The sequence below is a fragment of the Onychostoma macrolepis genome, chromosome 01 (genome assembly GCF_012432095.1).
Source record: "Onychostoma macrolepis isolate SWU-2019 chromosome 01, ASM1243209v1, whole genome shotgun sequence".
Taxonomy (NCBI): Eukaryota; Metazoa; Chordata; class Actinopteri; order Cypriniformes; family Cyprinidae; genus Onychostoma; species Onychostoma macrolepis.
In genome coordinates this window covers 41,165,260-41,185,535 of record NC_081155.1, presented here as the reverse complement: position 1 = coordinate 41,185,535, position 20,276 = coordinate 41,165,260, and the positions used below count along the sequence as shown (strand labels likewise).

General features: G+C 34.2%; 1 protein-coding gene across 4 annotated transcripts; it reads left to right on the top strand.

Moving 5' to 3' along the window:
- The first annotated feature begins 551 nt into the window (after positions 1-551).
- On the top strand, positions 552-19,263 carry retreg2 (reticulophagy regulator family member 2). 4 transcript variants are annotated; one of them, XM_058775397.1, is made up of 21 exons: positions 552-860; positions 1,655-1,691; positions 1,797-1,903; positions 2,045-2,126; positions 2,213-2,271; positions 3,427-3,472; positions 3,853-3,907; positions 4,455-4,581; positions 4,672-4,837; positions 4,946-4,983; positions 5,095-5,241; positions 5,767-5,860; positions 8,163-8,448; positions 10,292-10,395; positions 11,234-11,264; positions 11,368-11,497; positions 12,206-12,290; positions 13,201-13,338; positions 13,836-13,924; positions 14,620-14,755; positions 15,727-19,263. In XM_058775397.1, exons 1-21 carry the CDS (start codon positions 789-791, stop codon positions 16,476-16,478), a joined length of 2,781 nt encoding a protein of 926 aa, XP_058631380.1. In that variant the 5' UTR covers positions 552-788; the 3' UTR covers positions 16,479-19,263. The 4 variants fall into 4 exon arrangements, with proteins under 4 accessions (XP_058631380.1, XP_058631284.1, XP_058631201.1 ...); XM_058775301.1 differs by having other exon boundaries at positions 3,427-3,487; positions 15,730-19,263; XM_058775218.1 differs by having other exon boundaries at positions 3,427-3,487.
- The last annotated feature ends 1,013 nt before the right edge of the window (positions 19,264-20,276 follow it).

The window sequence follows — 20,276 nt, the reverse complement described above, 5'->3', positions numbered from 1 at the left end:
TATGATGCAATATAAATGTTTTAAGCATGCAGATTGTATATTGCCTTAAAGTGTTATGAGAGTTATTGTTTTGTACAGTTTTGTTAATATTTTAATTTCAGTAGTTTTCACATTTTATGTTTTCTTAATTTTTACTTTGTTATACTTTATTTTAAGGTGTCCTTGTTACAGTGTAATTATATATTTAAGTACTGAGTAATATTTATTAACTACATGTACTTACTATATGGTTAGGATTAGGGTTTTAGAGTTACTTGCATGCAATTATGCATAATCTATTGCTATTATAATAGTAAGTGTAACAAGGACACTTTGAAATAAAATGTGTGTGTATGTTCAGTTAACAATAACTCTGAACTGAACTTTTATTTTTGGTTTAACATTTTATTTTAACGAAAAAATATTAAACCCGGTTTAATGACTACATATTTCGAGCAATGTAGAATAAATTTCTTGGCTGGCCTTTGGAAGGTGTGGCGTAAAGTTAAATTTGGACACTTCTTGAAGGAAGGAATGGGCGGTCGCGCGCATATCACACAGGCCACGCGCTATATTTGGAACAAGCTGCGCGCGCTCCCGCGTGCCTGCTCTCGCGCGGGCTGTCAGTGTCAAACAAGATACCTATACACCGCTTTTAACCGGACTCGTACAGCAATATCTTAAAATAGGTGGTCTTCTCTTCACTGCGCCGTCGCTTTGTCTGTCCACCGGTCGGACTGCGCTTAGAGGGAGCGTCGCGTCTTAAATAACCGACATCAGTTGTTCTTAATATAGCGGAATCCACGAGCATGCGCAGGAAGCGGGGACGCGCGGAGAAGCTGGACTGTAGTGCACACGCACAAATGGACGCTGGCACGCAGGTAAGAGACGGCAGGTAATAGTGGAAATCTTCTCTCAGGGGTGTGAAAGCAAATGCATGCTTTAAAATAAAAGCTTGAAGGAACGAATTAGGCAAAACGCTGAGTTAAACGTAAACAATTTGTAGAAGTAATGCAATGTTTTTTACCGTTATTTACAAAACTACCATGGTACTGCTGTGGTATTACCTTGTGTTTTTGGGAAATTTAATATAATAAGACCATAGTGGTTTGAAAGTCCAATGCGATATGCGATAGATATATATGCGTGATGTGCTGTCAGCATACCTAGGAAAAAAGGCAAAGGAATGAAAACAGAACAATTCATATAGGCTAGATAAAAATAATAGTTATATAATAATAGAGAAACTGTAGTTTGCATTACATGTCCATGTATAAAATTATATATTTATATTTTATTATTATTGTGCTTAATGAGAATTACATTTTTAAATGATATTAAATGAAAACATTTTCTGTTACACCGAGGAAATGACTGCATCCCATGCAGTGTTGTGTCAAAAATGACTAGTTTGCAGCTGGTGGGAATTGCATCATAACAACAGTGTTTCTTCATGAAGTCCATATAAACTTCTGCATTTGGATCAGGGACTAAAAGATTTTCATTTTTAGTCGAACTACCCTTTTAATACGGACATGTAATGAAAACTATGTTTTGATAAGATAATGCTTATCAAAATTTTTACCTGACTTCCATTTGGTAATTTAAATTAAAATCTTTGAGCAAATTAGTCCTTAAAAGAGAATGTAATGGTGTACTTTTTTGTTCCCGACAGGACGATTGCCATGAGGACTGTATAATGAACATCGTAGGTAGGTCAATGGACATTTTCATAAAGTCTGTTTGATGATGGGTATTTATTTACATACAGTATCTTCAGTATTTAATGTTGTTTGGTGTGTTTCATGTCTCTCTAGACCCCGATCTAAATGCAGAAGTTTATATGGACTTCATGAAGAAACACTGTTGTTATGATGCAATTCCCACCAGCTGCAAACTAGTCATTTTTGACACCACACTGCAGGTCGGGATGCAGTCATTTTTCTCAGTGTAACAGAAAATGATTTAATTTACCGTGATATAATTAAAAAATGACCACAATAATTCATTTAGAAAAAATATTTGTTTAGAAGAGGTGTGAACACATCTGTTTGTATCGATACAGGTGAAGAAGGCCTTCTTTGCTTTGGTTGCGAATGGCCTGAGAGCGGCACCTTTATGGGACAACAAACTGCAGAGATTTGTGGGTAAGACTGATCAGAGTGTGTGCTTGTTATTTTTATCTGTATGAATTGTTCTCTTGTTTCCTTCATTCCCTTGCCTTTTTCCCCAGGTATGCTGACAATCACAGATTTCATCAATATTCTTCATCGGTATTACAAGTCACCCATGGTGGGTTGCGATCTCTGCCTCTTCTCTAATGATCACCTTGTGTTGTCCTTCGTGGTTTGAATCATATTGATTTTGCATTGACTGTCCACATAATGCTGCATGAGACAGATATTGTTTCTTTGGTAGATGATAACAAAGTGACTTGAAATAGTATTCGGCCTCAGTCTTTTTCATGCAGATGATTTCCTCAACCTGATATTGTGAGCCCTTTATTTGTAAATCAGTCAACTCCACAACAATTAAAAAATAAATTAAATAAATTTCCCATTTAAAAAAAAAAAAAGACTATTAAAGAATCTAGATTGTCAGATACGGTCTTCTCATTACCCCTCACTATATTTTATTTATATGTCTATAATTATATATAAAAAATAATATATATATTTTTTTAATGTATGAGTTTTAGATTTTTAAAAAAATTTGTATATACAAATTTTGGGGTCAGTAAGATTTTTAACTTTTTAAATTTAATACTCTTTTCAGTAATTATACATTAAATTGATCAAGTAAAGACATTTATAATGTTACAGATATTTCTGTTCATCAAAGAATCTTAAAGAAAAATGGGTAGCACTTTACTTTACAGTCCTGTTCCTCAAGTACATACTATTTACTTATTATAGTAATTACAATAACTAGGTACTAACCTACCCTTACTCCATGTAGTAACCTTATATTACCAGTACTTTCTTAGGTACGTACACTATAAGTACATGTAGTGTAAAATAAAGTGCAACCGAAAAATGTATTACAAACATGTTTCCACAAAAATATTAAGCAGAACAACTATTCAGCATTGATAATAATAATAAATGTTTCTTGAGCAGCAAATATGATAATGATTTCTGAAGGATCAACGAAGACTGGAGTAATGATGCTGAAAATTCAGCTTTGCATCACATGAATAAATTACATTTGAAAATATATTCAAATATAAAATGTTTATTTTAAATTGAAATAACATTTCAGAATTTTACTGTTTTTGACTGTATCTTCGATCAAATAAATGCAGCTTTGGTGAGCATAAGAGACTTTTTTCAAAAACATTACAAAATATGACTGACCCCAAACTTTTGAACAGTAGTGTATAGTTATATATATACATTAAACTGTATAATTATTTTATATTTTATAGTTACTTTCTTCCTCTTGTAGGTTCAGATCTATGAATTGGAGGAACACAAGATTGAGACATGGAGAGGTGATTCATTTCAAAGTAAATAATCTGAACTACACAGATGATGTTGGGATGTCATATACCAGTTTGATAAAATGATAAAAGTCCTAAAAGACAGTGGGTTTGACTTACTAAAGCATGCAATATGTAAAGTGTTTCGCTGAATCCAAAAAATAAGTACTTAAGACCTTGACAAATGTGATAGTGTAATTGCCCTCATGTTTTCTTTGTGAAATTGAAAAAAAAGATGATAGCAATGCTCCTTAAAATGAACTATTTACTTTTTTAATAAGCATTCTTTACATTACAGATGTTAGCTTGACATATTTAGTATTGAAACATTATCATTTGATTTTTTCCCGTGTTTCTCTGTTTGTCTTGTCATGTGCTCTCTGTTTCTGTAGACGTCTATCTGCAATATCACGATCAATGTCTCATCAGTATCACACCGGATGCGAGGTATGAAAAATATTGCTTATGCTAAACTTACTGGCACAGTCGAGTTTCTGGGTGGTTGTCATGGTTGCTGGTGTCATGTGTGATTGTTATACATAAGAATAATTCTACAGTAATCATATGCTACATAGATTTTCCTATTTACATTACCATTCAAAAGTTTGAGGTTGGTAAGATTTTTTAAATGCTTTTAGAAGAAGAAAACTGCAGTTATTAGATACAATTGTGAAATATTCTAGTGTAATATATTTTAAAATGTAATGTATTCCTGTGATGCAAAGCTGAATTATTAGCATCATTAATTCTCCACTCTTCAGTGTCACATGATCCTACAGAAATCATTTTAATACGATGATTTATACATTTCTCACATTTTTCAGGATTCATTAATGAATAGAAAGTTCAAAAGAACAGCATTTATTTGAAATAGTGCAAATAATGCAAACTTTCGAAACATTATGCAGTAAGTCTTTACTGTCAATTTTGATTTACTCAGCCCAAACACAAACAGAAGTGTATGTATTTTTATTTTTTTTCTGTCTGTACACAGCCTCTTTGATGCCGTCTACTCTTTACTGAAACACAAGATCCACAGGCTGCCGGTCATTGACCCAGAGTCTGGAAATGTCCTTCACATACTGACCCATAAGAGAATACTCAAGTTCCTTCATATATTTGTAAGATGAATAAATCAAATTGTTAATTCTACTTAAACTCGTGATTTTACAGTTAAATGTGTATACATCTGATTTTCTCTTCATCTTTAGGGAGCCTCGGTGCCCAAGCCACGCTTCTTGAAGATGCAGATTAAAGATGCAGGAATAGGAACTTTCACAGACGTGGCGACTGTCTCACAGAAGGCCACTGTGTACGATGCACTTTCTGTGTTTGTTGAGCGACGTGTGTCCGCTCTCCCAGTGGTGGATGACGATGGTACTTAAAACAGTACTCAAACAAGTCAAATAAGTCATGTTACAGATTAAAAACCAGAATATTGTACTTCCTTTTTACTTTATTCTGTTTTTTGTTTTTTTTCCCTAGGCAAGGTGGTCGCCCTGTATTCCAGATTTGACGTGATTGTGAGAATCTCTTCTCCTTTTTTTAATTTCTTATTTGGCTTATTGAGGGAACTTGTAACCCGTATCTTGTATGGTGATATTTTAGTTGACTGTCAGCGTTTCTTTTGACAGAACCTTGCAGCGCAGAAAACCTACAATAATCTGAGCATGAACATGCAGGAGGCCGTGCGGAGGAGACGCTGTTATGTGGAAGGAGTCATTAAATGTTACCCTGACGAGACTTTGGAAACTGTTATTGACAGAATAGTCAAGGCAGAGGTAAGGAAGTGTGTTCTAAACCGAGGCTGATCTTATTAGTTAGAAATTAAACATGTATATAAATTGATCCTTTGCATATCTCCATGTAGTTTTGCTACATTTTATTTTATATTCTAGATGTTATGATGTTTTATTGTTTTATCTGGTATTTAACATGGAAAAAAATGTCAGGCAAGTAAGGATCTCTGTTTTACATGATACATTTATATTAAAAATAAAATGTATACAATTAATTTTTTTTTTTTTTAATTATAGTTTCTAAGAAACTAGTACTTGCATTTAATTTTTTTGAAAATGTTATTCTATTTTATTGTTTTGTTTTGCATTCTATTTTTTGTCTTGTCATGTTTTGCTATTTTGTTTCATAACAAATGTCATTTTGTTTGGATTTTAATTTTATTTATTATATTTAGTTTACTGTCATTATTATTATAATAATTGTTTTTTATTTAAACGTATGTAATTATTATTATTTGATTAGATTTTTGATTTTTCTGAGCTGTTTAATCTTGGTTCTGTGTGCAGGTTCATAGGCTGGTGCTTGTGGACCGAGAAGATGTGGTTCGGGGAATAATCTCTCTCTCAGACCTGCTGCAGGCCATAGTTTTATCTCCAGCAGGTATTGATGCTCTGTTTTCCTAACCTGAGAGGAAATGTTTGCCTCATCTAACCAGCACTAGTATCCAGGTAGGCTTTACTCTGCCTTCCCAGCCTAGCTTTGCCAACACATGCACTGCTACTGCGTGCGCATAGTACTAATCAAAAGTTTGAACACACCAAACTAAAATAAAATCATCGAACAAAAGTAAAATCATCAAAACTATAAAATAAGATGAATGGAATTACATGTATGTAGTGACCAAAAAAAAAAAAAAGGAAAATCTTTTATTTATTAGAAGTGCATCATGGGATGTTTTACACACGATTTTATTATTTATTTTGTTTTTCTGTTTTGTATTTTTATTTGAAATGTTATTTTAGTTTTAATCAGATTTTTTTTGCTTGTCATTTTTATAATATGTCATTTTGTTGAGCTTATTTTATTATTTTGTTTCATTTTTGGTTTTATTTATTTATTTTTTTGTTAATCTATAAAATTACATAAATGGAAGTGTTATTGTTAAAAAAAATCTGAAAATCCTCAAATAATTTATATTTGTCTAAAAAACACATTTCCAGCATTTAAACATAAAGCATGCAATCATGAGAAACATAGATTAAGTCAGGTGTGTTTAAACATTTAACTAGTACTGTAAATTACGCCACAGTGTTATGTGCCTTTATTAGTACAGTCATTATTGTATATTACATCATCTGATGACAGTGTGTTATGTAAAGCTCGCAGCCACTCCGAATACATTTTGGTCTCCACAATGCTGATGCATTTTCTCTGTACTTTTAGGTATTCACAAGCAGTGAGCAATAACTGAAAACACTTATATGCAATGCTAATGATAGAAAATTGCTGATGAATAGAGTTCTCCCTGCATGTTTGAGCATGTGCGTGACCTGGTTGTTGGTTGTATGAGTATTTGAATGTTTGAGAATACACTGGTGGGTCAGGGACGTGACCCGGGACCCTTTGTTATAGTCATTTAACACCTGTGTGGTTTGAAGCACAGCCACTGTCCCGTCCTGTCCTGTCCTGTCCTCTGTGCTGATATTGTTGTTGTACTTCAAATTAGGAATACCATGGTATTATCTAGTTCAAAAAAGCATGGTAATACCATGCTACTTTTTGTAAGTGTATTCTCTTATCCTGTTTCAGGTTTTTAAAGCATATAAAGTATGACTGCGATCAAGAATGAAGAAAGGAGCTCTTTTTATACATTATACATTCATATTGTAAAATATGTTCAGTTTGGATTACATAGAGTGTATAATATATTAAGCAACAAATTTCTCATTTAACTGAGAGATTGTTTATGATAAAAGAGTACTGACAGGAAACTGTTACATTTTGTTTTCATGTATGAGTGAGCACATGGGCTTGGGTTCTGATCAAATTGATCATCTAGTTTGCCCTTTGTGCTATGTTATGAAATGTATTGTCAGATTATCATGTTTTGTTTTTCTAATAAACAATTCCTTGTGCTTTTTCTTTGCCTGATTGCCTACTCAACAAATAACCTTATACGGAAGTTTTAAAAAAGCTGCTTATTATATATATATACAAATTTTGTTTAATGAATAAAATACAATTTTATTTTAAGTATAGATAGATATGTATATATTAAAAATACATATTTTAATGCATTTTTGTTTATTGATTGACTATTTTATTCTACGTTTTAATATTTTTTATACTGAATTAAATATTTTATATTTAATCATATTTAAATGTATTTAAATAAATTAATATTTAATTACATATATTTTATTTAAATCTTAATAAAATAAAACAAAACTGCATTATATTTAATGTTATTAAATGTAGTTACATTGAAATAGATCTTAATGTAGATATTTCTATTTCTATACATCAACTGAAGCCCAGTAAGGCTAATATCCATTCTCTCTGCTAATATATATATATATATATATATATATATATATTAATTAGTACTGGGCAACGATTAATCACATCCAAAATAAGGATAAATATTTTAAATATATATACTGTACTGTATGTGTGTGTATTTATATATACATAATAAATATACACAGTACACACACATATATAAACAAACACTTTTAATTTGGATGGTATTAATCGTTGCCCAGCACTTATATTTATTATTAATATAAATATGTCAATAAAAAGAAATAATATTTTGTTAAATGAAATAACTGTCAAGTTTGTGTTTGTGGTGCAGCCAGCAGATGTCACCCAAGGGCGCAGTAAACACTGAGCATGTGACTCTGTGAGAGCCTGTAAGATCCACGCTGTGTTTCTGTTTTTTCTAATAATCCTTGACTAGCCTCTCCTCCTGACCAAACCCCGTCATCAACACACACAAACAACGCTGGACAAGTGAGAATGGCGAGCAGACGGGCCTCAGTGTCCTCGGCCTCGGCGGGTCTGGAGGCCTGGTTCCCCGCGCCCGGCGGCGGCGAGGATGAGCCGGAGCTGCGGCGCCTGCGGGAGCGTCTGCGCGGCTGGCTGGCGCAGTGTGAGCCCGCGGTACTCTGCGCTCAGCGGCTGCTGGTGTGGGAGAGGCCGCTGCACAGCATCATCGCCGCGCTGGCGCTCAACACGCTGTTCTGGTGAGACACGAGCGAATAAAGCTGTTCGTTTGGAAGCGACGGTGTTAATCCTGACCAGTAGTTAGTTAGTAATCTGGTTAATCTGCTCGTTAGTAGCCGCTTCAGGTCGAAGTTCCCCCGCGTTGCTTTTGTGGCAGCTTCGCTACTCTTAGCGAATAATACTCTTAGTATTACTGTTAATTTAACGTTACTGTTTTTCGGACATGTGCTATGGTTTTGGATACTACCATGGTATTCTTGGGCGACCATGTAAATACCATGGTAATGATACTTTACCGTTGTATACATCGAAATACCGTGTTACTTTGGGTTTTTGGACGTAACGTTACATACCATAATACTACCATATGTGCCATACCATGACAAAAAGTACTATGGCAGGTACAGTCATAGTATCAGACAGAAATACCATGGTAACGTACTTTGATATATACCATAGTACTAATCTATGATTTGAGAATACACTGATATGTTTAAAAACCTATGATAGCATCATGTCCAAAAAACATGGTAATACCATGGTACTTTCTGTAAGTGGTAAATACCATGGTATATGATTATGGTATGCTATTGGACAAGTACCAGGGTAATACAATGTTTGCTTTGAACATTTCCTGTGTTACTCATAGACTGTAAGGTGTTACTACCATGGAATTTTGTAAATGGATCTTGAATTAACACACACACATATATATATATATATATATATATAATTATTTTACCATAGTATTACCGTCTAAAATTACTGTATTGTTGTGTGTGTGTACATATATGGTTTTGATTGCTTCTATTGTCCTCATTTGTAAGTCGCTTTGGATAAAAGCGTCTGCTAAATGACTAAATGTAAATAAATAAAAAAATAAAAAATAAAAAAATATAAAAAAAAAATATATATATACACATATATCTATATATGTATTATATACACGTGTATGTGTGTGTGTATATATATATATATATATATTACCGCTGCGATTATGACAAAAATCATAATTTTTGATTTATTCCCTTGAGATTGTAATTGCGATAATGATTATTATTAATAACGGTTATTTTGAACAGATTTATGCCACTGTTTGAAGCTGCATGCCATATTTTTTTATATAAAATATATATGAAAAAAAGGCTGAAAACACTCTTCCTGAACTTTTATTGCTTTTCTATAGCATTGAGCCTCAAATGTCAACTACCCATTGGTTTGGTTTCTTCTTTAAACAAAAAAAGATAAAATTATGCATGGTATAATAATGTTATACTAAAACTAAAATAAAAAATAAAAAATGGTGTACTAAAGCTATTTATGCCATGGTCTGTCTGAATACTCGCTTCTGATTGGCTGGCAGGTGTTGATTAAATTTGTTTAACTGCACAGGTAGTTCCAGGTCAGTTTAATCATGTTCTATATTAATGCGCTTCCTATAAACATCGGTAACCATAGTAACATACAGTTACAGTTGAATAGTAATACAGACGAAAATAACCGTCATTTTTATCGTTCAGGTCAAATATTGCAGCGCAAATATTATTACATGCAAATGACCATGGTATAAACGGGATAATCAACGGCTAGCTGTGCATTAAACGATTTGAATGCACTTCGGGGAGATATTATATTTTGCTTTATATTTATTTAGAAGCTATTAATGGTTACCATGTTATCATTACCTTTGTTTACAAATAATATCACAGTTACATTTCGGTAAGTACGCAGGAACTGTGGTAAATATCCATATGGGATGTGACAAACATGACTTATTTCTGCCGTATGAATGAGTCATAGGTTGTTTTTGTAATTGGATTAGATGCAGATTGCAATGTTTGAACAGATGTTTGTGTGTTTTAGGCTCCTGTCATCCACATCTTTGAGACCCTTGTTCCTCCTGAGTGTGTCTCTCATTGGACTGACTTTACTGGAGAGATGGAAAGCCAAGCTGCCACAGATCGCTGGTAAAGCACGCGCAGACTATATACTGTATACACCATAGGACTGTGCAATAGAGCTGATGTATAGCGTATAATATAACACATTGTGTGTTTTGCAGCATTTTGAGGATACTTCATACTTTACTCAAATGTATTTCCTCTGAAATGTATTTTTCTAAATTTGGTATCTAGTCATGGTTGTTTAAGTAGATTTAAAAGGTTTAATATAAGAACTAAAAAGCAGTAAACATCTAGATACAATTAAGGCATGTTTTGCACACCATTTTTCTTTCTTCTTATTATTATTCATATGCCCTAATATAACAACAGTAGGTACACAACTATATGGATCCAATTTAAAAACTTAGATTTTTTTTTTTTTTGAAAGAAATTACATTTATTGAGCAAAGGGATATTAAATTAATTGAAAGTGACAAAGACATTTATAATGCTACAAAATAGTTTTATTTCAAATATAAATATTAACAGCACAGCTGTTTTCATTACTGGTAATAAGAAACATGCTGAAAATACAGCTCTGCATCACAAATTACATTTGAAAATATAGTACAGTAGAAAACAGTTAGATTACTGTTTTTGTGTTTTTCATTAAATAAATGTAGCCTTGGTGAGCAGAAGAGACTTCTTTCAAAAACATTAAGAACCCTAAAGAACTAAAGTTCAAATTAGAGATACCGTTTTTGTAAAACATGTACAAGGAGGATCAATTTATGATTCAGCTTGATTTTATCAAATGAATTTCTTGAACATTGTACCATTCAGAGGCCCATGCATTCATAGTTTATTGCAGGAGCCTCTTTTATTTGCTCTCACTCACTGTTTGCTCCTGTGTTCTCTACAGTGTGGCATCCTGAGGCGTCTGTCTTTGAGCGGTACGTTATGTGTTTGCACAGCTCACTTTCATAATTGTTTCTTATGCTGTATCCTATGTTTGTTTCCTTATTAAACGAGTTTAAATTTGTCCTGACTGCACAGAGAAGTGCTGACTGATCAGCCACGCCTGTTAAGCGTCGAGGAGCTCAGCCATCATCTCGCCGAGAGTTACCTCACCTTCAGCCTTTACATCCAAGAAATGCTTCAGTACAAACGGCAAAACCACGGCAAGGTGAGGAGAGAGATTCTTTCATCTAAATAGATTTGAAATGCGTTTCAAAATAACACACACATTATAATTCTGTCTTTGTTCAACCTCGTGTCATTCAAAACCTGTATGACTTTCTTTCTTCCTTTTTGTCTCGGAATTGAAATGTTTTCTATTTCTCAAAAGTCTCCACTGTTTAAAAGTTTGGGATCAGTAAGATTTTATTAGATTTTTTTTTTTTTAATGAAATTAATACTTTTGTTCAGCAAGGATGCATTAATTGATTAAAAGTGAGAGTGAAAACATTGAAAAAGATGTTGTAAAAGATTCCTATTTCATATAAATTTAGTTCTTTTAAACTTTTTATTTATCGAAGAATCCTGAATTTAAAAAATGTATCATGGATTTCATAGTAATATGAAGCAGCACATCTGTTTTCAAACAATAATAATAATAATAATAAATGTTTCTTGAGCAGCAAATCAGCATATTAGAATGATTTCTGAAGGATCATGTGACGCTGAAGACTGAAGTAATGATGCTGAAAATTCAGATTTTTCATCGCAGGAAAAAAATGACGTAATATTGTAACAATATTTCACAATGTTACTGTTTTTACTGTATTTTTGATAAAATAAATGCAGCCTTGATGAGCTTAAAAAAAATCGTACTGACCCCAAACATTTCATGTCCAGAAAGTATTTACTCAATCGTTCTGTTTCTCCTCATCAGTTCTGCATCATGATGTGTTCAGGATGTTTCATCATGGCCATGGTTGGACATTACATTCCTGGGATAATGATCTCCTACATCATATGTGAGCAAACTTGTTTGTTTATTTCCATATATTCTTTTTACACTCATTGCTGCCCCTTTGCACCAGCTACTCAAATGCACAACACACAGCTATTCAAGTCCACCTCTGCACTTACATAACACTCCGGCTGTATTTTTCATTGCTATAAATTAAATAAGCAAAAGAAAGATGAATATATCACTCCAGAGAGGAAAAATATAGGACTAATCCCAGCATTTCTGTTTGGCTGGGTTAAAAAAAAAATGCAGGCATATTTATATACAAAACATATATTTATACTAAATACTACAACAATTCAAACTGGTGTCAAAAATATATGATAGCAATGTATTTTCTGTTGTCCTTTTGAGTAAATTTAATTAAAAAAAAAAAGAGAGGGAACATATCCAGGTCATATTTTACCATAAAATCAAAAAGAAAAAGAAAATCAAGAAAATTTGAATGAAGAAACCAGGGCTACTTTAGGATTATTAAGTTTTTTAAAGCTTCTTATGCCCACCAAGGATGCATTTATTGGATCAAATATACAGTAATACTGTGAAATATTATTACGATTTAAAATAACTGTTTTCTTCATAAATATATTTTAAAATGTAATTTATTCCTGTGTTGCAAAGCTGAATTTTCAGCATCATTACTCCAGTGTCACATGATCCTTCAGAAATCATTCTGATTTGCTGCTCAAGAAACATTTCTTATTGTTATCAGTGTTGAAAACAGTTCTTTAAAAAAATATGAAGTTAAAAAGAACAGCATTTATTTGAAATGGACATCTTTTGTAACATTATGTGTCACTTTTGATCAATTGAATGCATCCTTGTTGGGTAAAAGTATAATTTCTTATAATAAGTAACTCTTTTGAACAGTACTGTATGCAGAGGTTAATAGTGTTTTCTCTGTCCTGCATTAGTGCTGAGTGTGCTGCTGTGGCCGCTGGTGGTTTACCATGAGCTGATCCAGAAAATGTACACCGGACTGGAGCCCATACTGATGAAACTCGACTACAGCATGAAAGGAGACACACAGCGCCGCAAATATGACAAGAGAAGTGAGAGCATTGCCTTTATTTACTGACCTAGCTTGCTAACTTAACTTTTCAATTTTTCAGAAACCCAAAATAAACACAATATTATTGTTTTACATGAGTGGTAAATATAATCCTATATATACAGATTTTGTACCAGTAATTTTATTTTATATACAGTTATATAATGGCTCATAATAAATATGATACGTCTGATATTTTTTGCCACTATTTTCATGCTTAAAGTGAAATCAGGCGTCAAGGCATTTTAGATACAGTAAAAAAAATGACAGAAACCTGGCATGAGTTTACCGCTTGAACCTAAAATAAATAAAATATTATCTGCATCCGCTATCGGACTAATAATAACAATAAAAACTGTTGAATATTGGTGCCAATATATTATGCACTCTTTCTGCCGAAATCACAGTTACAGTATAGACCCTTTGCAAACCAGGTTGCTAGTGTGTCACTTCCTGTTAGACTACGCTCAGGAGAAGTGTGTGTGTGTGTTTGTGCAGAGCTGAAGAAGGAGCAGGAAGAGGGTGATGAGCCGAGAGCAGAGACAGAGAGCGAGAGCGAGGAGGAGCTGTCATGTTTCGCCCCTACTGTGAGTGTCCTGATACAGGGGGGTTAGTTTCATGTTTGGTGGTGAGCGGTGTATCCCATCTTAAAGGGGCCATATTCTATATTTAAACCTTTTAGACATTTTTCTGGAGCCATTACTCCAGTCTTCAGTGTCACATGATCCTTCAGAAATCATTCTAATATGCTGATTTGCTGATTGCATTACATAATATATGTGTGTATACTGTGTATATTTACTATGTATATATAAATACACACACACACATAGTATATATTTTGAAAATATTTCTATGTATTTATTTATGTTAGTTTGATTGATATTATATATAAATATTTTAAATGTTTAAACATATTTTTCTTAAATATATACATGAGTGTGTGTGTGTGTTTATATACATAATAAATATACACAGTATACACACATTATGTAAACAAACTTTATTTTGGATGTGATTAATCATTTGACAGCACTAGAAGAAACATTTAGCATTATTATGAATGATGAAAGCAGTTGCGCAGGATGCTTTGATGAATAGAATATTCAAAAGAACAGCATTTATTTGAAAAAGAAATCTTTTGTAATATTTGAAATGTCTTTACTGTCACCTTTGATCAATTTAATGCATCCTTGTTGAATAAAAGTATTGATTTCTTTCCAAAAACTCTTACCGAACAGTAGTGTAATTCCGGTCACTGATTGGTTCGTTCTGTGATCAGGTGGATGTGAAGACTACGGCTCTGGCGATGGCCATCACAGACTCTGAGCTGTCTGATGAAGAGGCATCTATACTGGAGAGTGGAGGATTCTCTGTGTCCAGAGCCACCACACCACAGCTCACAGACGTCTCTGAAGGTACTCAGTGCTTTTTTTTTATGTGCATGAAAGTCTTAACTTTTTTTTTTTTTTAATAAAATTGTAGTTTAGTCAGACTGGTTAAAAGTGCATCAGTACCACAGATGACAAACATTGAACAGACATTATTTACATGGGGTCTATCATTTTTAAGGCTACATTTATTTGATCAAAAATACAGTTAAAAACTGTAATATTAATATTACAATTTAAAGTAACTGCTTTCTATTTGAATACATTTTACTCTTTTCCTGCCAAGCTCATTTATCAGCAGTCTTTAAATTTGCTGATCAAGAAACATTTCTGATCATCAAGTTTGAAAACAGTTATGCTGCTCCATTTTTTTCTTTTTTTGGAAACCATGGTAATTTTTTTTTTTTAGGATTCTTTGAAGAGAAAGTTTAAAAGAACAGCATTTATTTGAAATAGACATCTTTTGTAACATTATAAATGTATTCACTCTAACTTTTGATCAATTTAATTTATCCTTGCTGAACATATTTAAAAATGTTTTTTTTAGCTGTCGAATTATACCTAAAAAGTGGTAATTTTTACTGAGCAATAATAAATGAAAAATTAAAATGCAGATGTATTAGAAACATTAAATGCCATGTTGCGAAAACACTCTGCTAGTCCAGACCATATGCTAATAAAAAAGCCTTATGAAACGCAGGCAACACACTTTTGTGTAGTTTGTGCAGACAATGTCAGATATAATTTAAATTTCTGTTGTTTGTTCAAATTTTTGAATTTCAAATGTTAAAAACGTTCTTGCACAAATTCAAATTCATGTGTGAAAGTGTAAATTAAAACCTTTTGGTGTAATTTGAATTTGAGTAGATAATTTCTAAAGAATGTCACTTTAACACGTTCAACCAAGAATGGCTTACTAATTATTTTATAATTGAAAAAGCCTTTACCTTCTACTTTATTAATGGTTTTACTCCAAAAAATGCCTGTGTTTTCATCAGCAGACCTGGATCAGCAGAGCGTGCACAGTGAACCGGAGGAGGCGTTCTCTAGAGACCTAGCAGAGTTCCCATCGGTGGACGAGCTCCCTTCTATTGAACCGGGTCTGTTCCATTTCCCGCTGGGCGTTCTCGGGTCTGAGCAGCCCAGAGCGTCCAGATCCGAGCTCCAGGAGGAGTCGCTGTCTCCAGCCAGCCTCCTCATCCAGCACTTAGCATCTCCGCTCCACTTTGTCAACACTCACTTCAACGGACACGGACAAGCGGCAGGGGCAGACCAAAGCATTGTGGGTACTGAAAAAGAGGGAGGGGGATTGGGCGCTGGTGTTTCGAGACCCGCTCGGTCCCTGGAAGCCCTCAGCGAGGAGATAGTGAGCACGGCCATCTCTACCGTAGTACAGAACACTCTCTCAGCCCTGTTGCGGTCTACCGAGGCCAGCGAGGGCTCGTCAATGGCTTCGTTTCTTCCCACCGAAACGCCTCCTTGTCCGATGGAATCGCCCCTTGAGTCGCCGTCCACCCAGGAAGCCAGCGTAGAGGAAGAGGACGTCGACGTCACCGAAGCAAGCACCGAAGAGCAACCGGATGTCACACTCGTACCTGCTGAGGAAGAGGACTTTGAGCTTCTGGACCAAAGCGAACTGGAACAAATGGATGAGGGGTTGGGCCTTGGTGTTGATGGACAGGAAGTGGGCGGGGCTTCCACAGACACGCCCCCAAGCAGTCAGCAGCAAGCAGACCAGCACGATTCCTAGCTTCACGTCATCTAAACTGTTTATTTTATTTATAGTCCTTGTAGATACCATATACTGACACAAATGATTCGTGAAAGGGAATGGTGCGGTCAGCTATGCCTTTATTTTGTTGTTTTCGGGAGTGAGATCACTGTGATTGTTGGTGGGCTTTTGTTTCCTGAGCAGGTGAATGTCCAAAACGTAAAACGTTTGACGCAAATCCTAAAAGCGATGGTAATGAGGTTTTGTTTTTTTTGTTTGTTTTGTTTTTTGACAGATCCAAATGGCCTTCAGCCTCAAATCCAGCCACTCAGATTTCAAAAGCAGTTTAAAAGAGACTTAGTTTTAATCATTTACTGTATGTATATTTTGACAAAGACCACATGTCTGCGACACAAGAGCCATATGGTTTATCAATCCCATGCTGACCGTTGTCATGAGGTTTAATGCATGGGGTCATGGGAAGAAGTTTTATTTGCTTGTAGGGCTGGGAGGTTTTGTGTGGAAGGAGAGGATGAGCAGGATTTGACTGCCAATTCTCAGTGAAAAGTTGGTTATGTTAAAGATTTCTTTTCATAATCATAGCTTAACTAATATATATGGGAAGTGGATGGTTTTATTTATTCAAATTGGTTAGAGTGAAGAATAGTAATAGAATAAATACATCTCAAATAAATAATAAAGCTGCAAGATTTATATTCTGGGAGACAGAAGTTAAAAAGTTTAGCACATTGCATTGCAATTGCAAAGCAAATACTGAAAATCGTTTTGAGAAATCAATATTGAATTGTGCCATTTACTTATTTTTGAGGATGTAATCTGTCAAGTAATTTTGTCGCACAAAGGAGATGGTGAATGCAGTGTTGCACACCTTAGCTATCGGAAAAGTTCCCCGTTGTTAGTGCTTGACCCCCCCCCCCATTATTCCTGTAAAAAATTAGAAGTTTAACTCATATTCAGGCTCAATATATTATAATTTGTTGCACTTTTTAACTATTGTTTGTGTGCACATTTGCAGGACTTCTTCTGGATTTTCATAACCATGCCAAATATATTGCTGTTCAAGAGTTTGGGGTCAGTAAGATTTATTATTACAAATTTTTTTTTTTAAAGGAATGAATACTTTATGCAGCAAGAATTAGAAAAAATTGATTAAACGTTTTCTCTTTCAAATAAATGCTGTCCTTTTGAACTTTCTAGTTAAAGAATTGTGAAAAAAATTATTACTATTTCCACAAAATATGAATCATCACAAACTGTTTTCAACATTAAAAATAATAATAAATGCTTCTTGAGCAGCAAATCTGCAAATTGGAATGATTTCTGAAGGATCATGTGACACTAGACTGGAGTAATGCTGACTTAAAAAAAAAAAAGAAAAGAAAAATGTTTTAAAATCCTACAGACTCCAAACTCTTGAACGACATTTCATTGTACAAATTACATCAAGAGCTCACAGATTGCCTGAAATACAATTTACATGATAAACTACAATTTAACTGTACGAAGTTTGGGTAGATTTCGTGCATGAGCTTGACTGAATTATTTTCCCTTTTTAATTGAAATGAACATTTATAAGAGGGGAATCCCTCTTGAATCCCAAGTGAATGATTGAGTCTTATTTTTATGTATCTTTGCAAGATGTTCGCAATAAGTCATCAAGGTATTTCTAGAATTGACAACATGAAACTCTTAACAGCATATTTGGTATTTTCAAATAATTTGATTATTCATTTCTCTTCATGTCAGTGTCAAATATCTCAGTAACTTCTTATGTGGCACTGAAAGAATATAAGATTTTATTATCCAATATATATATATTTTTCAATTATTAAAGTGAAATATCTTTTAAACTGGAAATGTGTATGTAAAAACAATGTATATATTTAAAGGCCTGCAACATGGGACGTTTTACAGATCTGTTGATTGATTGGAGGCAGGTTGACATTCCTTTAAATTCAAAAGTTATTCTACACTATTATACACTGTGTCCTAACCAGTCATAATGTGAAAAAAAAATCCATTTTAATTAGAATTTTGTTCTAGCCCCACCCACTGTAAAATCTGATTGGTCTAAAATCCTACGCCACATAGTTGCAAATATGTTCTGCGTTGCTGTGATTGTGTTTTTAATTTCAATGTAGAAAAACAAACTGTTTGTCATATCTCAGTTGTTTGGTTAGGACTCAGAGTTTTTGCTTTGCGTATTTTGCCCCTTCTCCTGTAGATACCCACAAACTGACACATCTGATCCAGACTGCAGAGATTTGTGTTTTCAGATATTTACAGAGAGGTTATCTTTGTGTAATAGTGATTGTGTTTTGCTCATGCTGTTACTGCTTTATGATCTATAAAAAAGCACTTAGAGCATTTAACTACAAAATGTATTGTTGAATGTCATTTTGTTACTCTGACTTGCACCTCCATGTATCTCTAATATACACCCATAAGCTGGTTTTCAACTTCAAATGCTTTGTGTTCATTTAAACAGGGATTGTTTTCACTGAATTGAACTGATTTGTAAATTGTGAACTATAGGGGGATTAGACACACCTCCGTGAAGTTGGCACCCCATAAAAAGAAATAATCACCTGGTTTAAAGGAATAGTTCACCCTCAGACCATCCAAAATGTAGATGAGTTTGTTTCAGAACAGATCTGGGGAATTTACATAATTTGCTCACCATTGGATCCTCAGCAGTGAATGGGTGCCGTCAGAATGAGAGTCCAAACAGCTGACAAAAACATCACAATAATTCACACATCTAATAAAGTCCATCAGTTAACGCCCACTGAAGTGAAAAGCACTGCATTTGTAATAAATCCATCCATTTTTAACTTCAAACTGTTGTTTCCAGCTAAAATATGAGTCCTCCAACAATATTGCTTCCTGTAGTGAAAAAAATCAGCTTGTCTGGATCAGGAGAGAAATATGCACAGATAAAGCACTGTTAAAAGTCCAAAACAGTTTTGATGTGAAAGGACAACAGAGGATGGACTTTTTCTACAATTGAATTTAAAAAAAAATTCTACAAAAAAGTGATTGTTTAAAGTTTAAAGCTGATGGATTTTTTTTTTTCTTGCAAACACAGCTTTTCACTTCACAAGATGATAATTGATGGACCGGAGTGGTGTGGATTATTGTATTTTTTTAATTAGCTGTCTGTACTCTCATTTTGACGGCACCCATTCACTGCAAACTCATCTACATCTTGATTGGCCTGAGGGGAAGTACATTTTCAGCAAACTATCACTTTTGGGTGAACTACTCCTTTAAGGCCAGAATGATAACTATAAAGATAACTGCAATCATAACCATTAACGCTATTTTCAGCGTTTGATCCAATATGCAAATTAACAAGGGTTCTTAATCCACGTTCAGAATCGGTGGACATTGTGGGAAGAAACAGGATGATGTGGACTACAGATTTCTTATGTTTTGCATTAAATATCTGCTGACTCTGCTCAGAGAACAGCGAGAGAGAAAGCCAGGAATGACGAAGGCCTTGTGAGGTAAGCTACCATATCGACAGCCAGTGTGTGAAGGCCTGTGGTGAGCTGGCAGCATAAGCCAAGGCAGATGGTCGCACTGCTTATAGTCAGAGGTGACTGTAATCTCGATAAGTGGAGGAGATAAATCTCTGAGGATGGAAACATTACAGAGGTCTATGATATTAATGGAAAATGCCAGTTGGTTTTTAAGGAAGGTGCTTTCAAGCTGCATTTTTTAAAGATTCTGATTTCTGGGTCCATTTTACTTGGGCAACCACTTAGGTGGCCCTAGCAACTCCATAGCAACACACTAAAACTCCCAGAACAC

Excerpts from the sequence above, each read along its gene's own strand:
- retreg2 (XM_058775218.1), top strand. The coding sequence starts at position 789 with ATGCGCAGGAAGCGGGGACGCGCGGAGAAGCTGGACTGTAGTGCACAC. Across the intron at positions 2,272-3,426 it reads GGTATTACAAGTCACCCATG|GTTCAGATCTATGAATTGGA; the intron begins GTGGGTTGCGAT and ends TTCCTCTTGTAG. Across the intron at positions 10,396-11,233 it reads CAAGCTGCCACAGATCGCTG|TGTGGCATCCTGAGGCGTCT; the intron begins GTAAAGCACGCG and ends TGTTCTCTACAG.